At 44.7% G+C, this 7,500-nt stretch overlaps 1 protein-coding gene across 1 annotated transcript; it reads right to left on the reverse strand.

Annotated features, from left to right (window-relative positions):
- Positions 1–3,393: 3,393 nt before the first annotated feature.
- LOC131342835 (RNA-binding protein 42-like) lies at positions 3,394–6,462 on the reverse strand. Its single transcript, XM_058374085.1, has 6 exons — positions 5,806–6,462; positions 4,771–5,715; positions 4,561–4,635; positions 4,218–4,313; positions 3,728–3,953; positions 3,394–3,498 (listed from the first exon to the last, which is right to left on the reverse strand). The coding sequence occupies exons 1-6, from the start codon at positions 6,460–6,462 to the stop codon at positions 3,491–3,493; spliced, it is 2,007 nt and encodes a 668-aa protein (XP_058230068.1). The 3' UTR covers positions 3,394–3,490.
- Positions 6,463–7,500: the final 1,038 nt, after the last annotated feature.

Here is a 7,500-nt window from a genome sequence, read left to right on the forward strand (position 1 = left end):
CATACATACACACACACACACACACACCGCTGTACACTAATACACATACATACATACATACACACACACACCGCTGTATACTAATACACATACATACATACATACACACACCGCTGTACACTAATACACATACATACATACATACACACACACACCGCTGTACACTAATACACATACATACATACACACACACACACACCGCTGTACACTAATACACATACATACCTACATACACACACACACCGCTGTACACTAATACAAATACATACACACACACACACCGCTGTACACTAATACACATACATACATACATACACACACACACCGCTGTACACTAATACACATACATACATACATACACACACACACACACACCGTTGTACACTAATACACATACATACACACACACACACCGCTGTACACTAATACACATACATACATACATACACACACACACACACACCGCTGTACACTAATACACATACATACATACATACACACACACACCACTGTACACTAATACACATACATGCATACACACACACCCCGCTGTACACTAATACACATACATACATACACACACACACACACACCGCTGTACACTAATACACATACATACCTACATACACACACACACCGCTGTACACTAATACTCATACATACACACACACACACACCGCTGTACACTAATACACATACATACATACATACACACACACACACACACCGCTGTACACTAATACACATACATGCATACACACACACACACACCGCTGTATACTAATACACATACATACATACACACACACACACACCGCTGTATACTAATACACATACATACATACATACACACACACACACACCGCTGTAAACTAATACACATACATACATACATACACACACACACCGCTGTATACTAATACACATACATACATACATACACACCCCGCTGTACACTAATACACATACATACATACACACACACACACACACCGCTGTACACTAATACACATACATACCTACATACACACACACACCGCTGTACACTAATACTCATACATACACACACACACACACCGCTGTACACTAATACACATACATACATACACACACACACACACACACCGCTGTACACTAATACACATACATGCATACACACACACACACACCGCTGTATACTAATACACATACATACATACACACACACACACACCGCTGTATACTAATACACATACATACATACATACACACACACACACACCGCTGTAAACTAATACACATACATACATACATACACACACACACCACTGTACACTAATACACATACATGCATACACACACACACACACCGCTGTATACTAATACACATACATACCTACATACACACACACACACCGCTGTACACTAATACACATACATACATACATACACACACACACCGCTGTACACTAATACACATACATACACACACACACACACACACACCACTGTACACTAATACACATACATACATACATACACACACACACCGCTGTACACTAATACACATACATACCTACATACACACACACACACCGCTGTACACTAATACACATACATACACACACACACACACATACACATACATACACACACACACACACACACACACACATACACACATACACACACACACACACACACACACACTGCTCAGCAATATCATTATAACCGCTATCAGATGATGTGAATAATATTGATGATCTGGTTACAGTGGTAGTGTAAAGAGGTGAGTGTAGCAGCATGAGACGGTCTGATAGCTGCTATGTACGCTTTGATACTGGGGATGGCAGCAGACGATTTTAGATGATCTGTTTTTGCTAGCGTTAACGTGTTAAGACTAGCGACAGTTTTATTCAGTCAGAATAGTGTGACTCCAATATCACCTGATTTAGTGGAGGTCATCTGATACAAGGACGCTGCAATATAATGTAGTATTTACCGCTATTAAAAATGTTAATGTTGAGGCACACATTCGCTCAAAGAGTGTAGAAAAATATCCGTCAGAGACGCCGGACACAGCGGTACAATGATCACTGGTGATGACCTGAGCAATTTACACAAGGGCTTAATTGCTAGAATCTCCAGAACAGCAGGTATTGTGGGATGTTCCCACTATGCAGTGGTATGGGACTGCATAGCCTCAGACCAGTCAGGGTGCCCATGCTGACCCCTGTGCACCGCTGAAAGTGCCAACAATGGGCATGTGAGCATCAGAACTGGACCATGGAGCAATGGAAGAAGGTGTCCTGGTCTGAAGAATCACGTTTTCTTTTACATCACGTGGATGGCCGGGTGTTTGTGCTTCACTTACATTGGGAACACATGGCACCAGGATGCACTATGGGAAGAAGGCAAGCCGGTGGAGGCAGTGTCATGCTTTGGGCATTGTTCTGCTGGGAAACCTTGGGTCCTGCCATCCATGTGGATGTTACTCTGACATGTCCCACCTACCTAAGCATTGCTGCAGACCATGTACACCCTTTCATGGAAACAGTATTCCCTCATGGCCGTGGCCTCTTTCAGCAGGACAATGCGCCGTTCCACAAAGCAGTAATGGTTCAGGAATGGTTTGATGACCACAACAACCAGTTTGAGGTGTTGACTTGGCCTCCAAATTTCCCAGATCTCAATCCAATCGAGCATCTGGGCAATGTGCTGGACAAACAAGTCCAAACCAATGGAGGCCCCACCTCACAACTTACAGAACTTAAAGGATCTGCTGCTAACATCTCGGTGTCAGAAACCACAGCACACCTTCAGGGATCTAGTGGAATCCATGCCTCGACAAGTCAGGGCTGTTTTGGTGGACCGATTAGGCAGGTGGTCATAATATTATGCCTGATCGGTGTATAACCTTATGCAAAAGTGTGTACTACGTATAAAGTTTAAAGGGTTAATGTCTAAAGGGTTTGCTTTGATCATGAGCACTTTGAGAAGTTTATCTTTTTTGTAAATATCTCTCAGTATGTATTTACGTTTATTTGAGAATATCTTACTGTGCCTTTATATTTTAGTTGAATAAAATGTAAAATGTAGCTCAGGAGTGTGTGTGAGTTACGATACGAGTCAGATTGGTGACAGGTGATGCAGCAGACGTCCTTCTTTAACATCACGTGTTCTGCCGTGTGAGTCTCTGATCAGTGTTACAAACAGGATCTGTATTTATATTTATATATTTACTCAGTTAGTTATAACTCAGTTATTACATAGTTCATAATTGAGGTTCAGTCATTAATTAATTCTATTTTCCTGAGGTGGAAATTTTTAGCGGGTTATTTTAAAGCTGCCGCTGTGTGAGGCGTTTTCACCAGCATTTATTTACTGTGATTAAAAACTCAGACCATTTCAGTAGCAATAGGAACATTTTATTGAATTGAATTGAATTTATTGTAAAGATTTTTAATTTTATTGAGTCTCTGTAGGGTTCCTGGCAGTTTGGTACAGCAGATTAATGACCTGAAAGAGAAAAGAAGAGTTGTGTTACTGTGTGTGTGTGTGTGATTCACAGGTATCGGTTCTTCTTATACATAACAATAATTGTCTAATCTTTTGTAACGGTATGAGCTTTACACTCCTCTAGATTATATTGTTACATTCATATGTATTGTATAGGAAGCTCCCTAGGTAGTGCACAACAATCCTCATACTGTAAGACATTTTAAGTACAAACACGGCAGTGACTCACGCTGTGGCCAGAACCTCTTCGTGTCTTTCTTGTAACACGGCTTGCGTGTCCAGTTTCTTCGATTTTTCAGCCTGGCCAGTTCCTCTTTGGATTTTGACAGCGCGATGAACAGAACCTTCGTTCCCAGGATCTTCCCGTTTAGCTCGCTTATGGCTGTTTTGGCCTCTGCTTCATTGGAGTATGTCACATAGCCATATCCTTTTGAGCGCCCGTTTTCCATCATCAGCTGTACGAGGAGATATGGAAAGCATAGCATTACACTCCCGCTAACGTACATAGAAACAGAGCAGCTATGTTGTGAACTGGGATTGAACCCCCCTATAGTCCATATGTACGTCTTCTGTGTTAAAGGTCATTTCAGACAGCAGCTATACAAAATACAGTGTATGAAAAAACACCCCACTATACACTCGTCTCCTAACAGAGAGAGTACGATGAAGTGAACACAGTGTATTGGGAAAGGAAGAAACTGGAGGGATTAGTAGCTAACCTTAAAGCTGATGATGTCTCCGAACGGGAGGAACTCATTAAAGAGGCGCTGTTCACTGATCCTGGGGTCCACGTCTTTAACGAATAGTTCAACTCCCTGCAAAACAGAGGGATAACAGAGGATCCAGTTAACATACATTGCATCAAATGAGCCAATCAGAAAGCTCAAACTGTAAGAAAAGAAACCTACAAATAAACAGAAAATCACAAAGCAGCATGAGAGTAAAAGTGAGGCTCTGATAATCAGATTTTACTGTGGGACATTAGCGACATGCCCCATGTCCATATATGGACACAAAGGCCCTCTCAGGTCTGCAATCTGCAGACAGACTTTAATGCTGTACCGTGATGTTTGGTGAGCTGTCATCTTCTTGGTTGCTGATTTTTCGGCCACCATTGTTGGGGTCCTGAATTTTAATCTGTAGGAAATACAAGTTGGAGTTAAATTGTGAATGTTCTAGAGACAGATTAGGAGTGAAACATCTGGAGTTAATATATGAAAACCCCATTATAAGAATTAAGCATTTTTAAAGTAGTGTTTTTTTATTTCTTACCAGCTGTTTCTGCCTCGTCTGTTCCTGAGCATCCTCTGCCTTCTCATTCTGTGTCTCAGGAGACACTGGTGCAGGCAGGGTCTCGGGTACAGGCAGAGTCCCAGGTACAGGCAGAGTCTTGGGTACAGATGGGACCTCGGCTGCAGGCAGGGCCTCGGGTTCAGGCTGGGCCTCGGGTGCAGGCAGGGCCTCGGGTTGAGGCAGAGCCTCAGGTACAGGCAGGGTCTCGGGTACAGACGAGACCTCGGCTGCAGGCAGGGCCTCGGGTTCAGGCAGGGCCTCGGGTGCAGGCAGGGCCTCGGCTGTAGGCAGCGTCTCTGGTTCAAGCAGGGCCTCTGGTTCAGGCAGGGCCTCAGGTGCAGGCAGTGCCTCGGGTGCAGGCAGGGCCTCGGGTGCAGAGCGGGCCTCGGGTGAAGGCAGTTGCTCGGGTTCAAGCAGGGTCTCTGGTTCAGGCAGGGCCTCGGGTGAAGGCAGTGCCTCGGGTTCAGGCAGGGCCTCAGCTGCAGAGAGGGCCTCGGGTGCAGGCAGTGGCTCGGGTTCAAGCAGGGCCTCGGGTGCAGGCAGGGCCTCGGGTGCAGACAAAGCCTCGGGTGCAGACAGGGCCTCGGGTGCAGGCAGGGCCTCGGGTGCAGACAAAGCCTCGGGTGCAGACAGGGCCTCGGGTGCAGGCAGGGCCTCGGGTGCAGACAGGGCCTCGGGTGAAGGCAGTGCCTCGGGTTCAGGCAGGGCCTCAGCTGCAGAGAGGGCCTCGGGTGCAGGCAGTGGCTCGTGTTCAAGCAGGGCCTCAGGTGCAGACAGGGCCTCAGGTGCAGAGAGGGTCTCGGGTGCAGACAGGGCCTCAGGTGCAGACAGGGCCTCAGGTGCAGAGAGGGTCTCGGGTGCAGACAGGGCCTCAGGTGCAGACAGGGCCTCAGGTGCAGACAGGGTCTCGGGTGCAGGCAGGGCCTCGGGTGCAGACAAGGCCTCGGGTGCAGGCAGGGCTTCGGGTTCAAGCAGGGCCTCGGGTGCAGGCAGGGCCTCCGGTGCAGAGAGAGCCTCGGGTGCAGGCAGAGCTTCCATAGATTCTTGGATATTTCTAAGTTCATGCATGTGCTCGTGCCTGGTGATGTCCACATGGTCGGACACAGCATACTGCACAGGGTTCTGCACAAAGTTCTCCACTGCGTACTGTACAGGGTTGTACATCTGGGAGTCCACAGGGTTCTCCACAGGGTATTGCACAGGGCTGTACATCTGGGAGTCCACAGGGTTCTCCACAGGGTATTGCACGGGGCTGTACATCTGGGAGTCCACAGGGTTCTCCACAGGGTATTGCACAGGGCTGTACATCTGGGAGTCCACAGGGTTCTCCACAGGGTATTGCACAGGGCTGTACATCTGGGAGTCCACAGGGTTCTCCACAGGGTATTGCACAGGGCTGTACATCTGGGAGTCCACAGGGTTCTCCACAGGGTATTGCACAGGGCTGTACATCTGGTAGTCCACAGGGTTCTCCACAGCGTACTGCACAGTGTTGTACATGGGGTAGTACACAGGGTAGTACACCGGGTAGTACACAGGGCAGTAGACAGGGTAGTACACAGGGCAGTAGACAGGGCAGTAGACAGGGGTGTGGACGTCGGATGTACAGGACACCGTTTCTTCAGGCTGGAACTGAAAGTAGAGACAGAGCTGGCTTTTAGAGAAACACATTCTTTCAGAAGAACAAAAAGAAATGAACAGGTTCATACTGAGGCTTACTGATGTAAAAATAATGACAGAAACAGATCTGGATTTATTTCTTATTGTACTGTATCTTCAGCTTCTGTGTTAAATCATCATGTCCAAGGCTTTAGTGCTCACTAAGACAATACTCTTTACTGTCTTACTGTTTAATATCAAATTAATATTAATGTAAGTGAATATTAAACAATACAAACTTAATATTAGACTATACATTTCCATAAATGGATCCTGATAATCAACAAAATCATAATGAGGAAACTTACCATTTTCCAAACTCTGTGGTGTGACGTGTGTGTGATAAGAAAAGTGTGTTGTGTTAAAAGAAAAGTGTGTTGTGTTAAAAGAAAAGTGTGTTGTGTTAATAGAAAAGTGTTTTGTGAGAAAAGTAAAGTGTTTTGTGTTAAATGTAAAGTGTGTTGTGAGAAAAGTAAAGTGTGTTGTGAGAAAAGTAAAGTGTTTTGTGTTAAATGTAAAGTGTTTTGTGTTAAATGTAAAGTGTTTTGTGTTAAATGTAAAGTGTGTTGTGAGAAAAGTAAAGTGTTTTGTGAGAAAAGTAAAGTGTTTTGTGAGAAAAGTAAAGTGTTTTGTGTTAAATGTAAAGTGTTTTGTGTTAAATGTAAAGTGTTTTGTGTTAAATGTAAAGTGTTTTGTGTTAAATGTAAAGTGTTTTGTGTTAAATGTAAAGTGTGTTGTGAGAAAAGTAAAGTGTTTTGTTAGAAAAGTGTAAAATCGCTCTCTGGCTCTCTGAAGCTTGTTCACGGTGTCAAGGTGTGTAGTGTGAATGTGAATAGATGGTCAGTTTTTTTTTTAGCAGGTGACCAGTGGAATTCTGAGTTCTGTTCCGCGTTTTGTTCTGTGACACCTCATGATGTCACATGACTCCTCCCACTGCACCCTCAATGTTGTACACTAACAACATATGGAACCATGTGTTTATCTTCACAACCACAACAAAACATGCCAATCATTATATTAGATTCAAATGATAATATCCTGACTAGGATT

This window comes from Hemibagrus wyckioides, linkage group LG21 (genome assembly GCF_019097595.1).
Source record: "Hemibagrus wyckioides isolate EC202008001 linkage group LG21, SWU_Hwy_1.0, whole genome shotgun sequence".
NCBI classification, from domain to species: Eukaryota; Metazoa; Chordata; class Actinopteri; order Siluriformes; family Bagridae; genus Hemibagrus; species Hemibagrus wyckioides.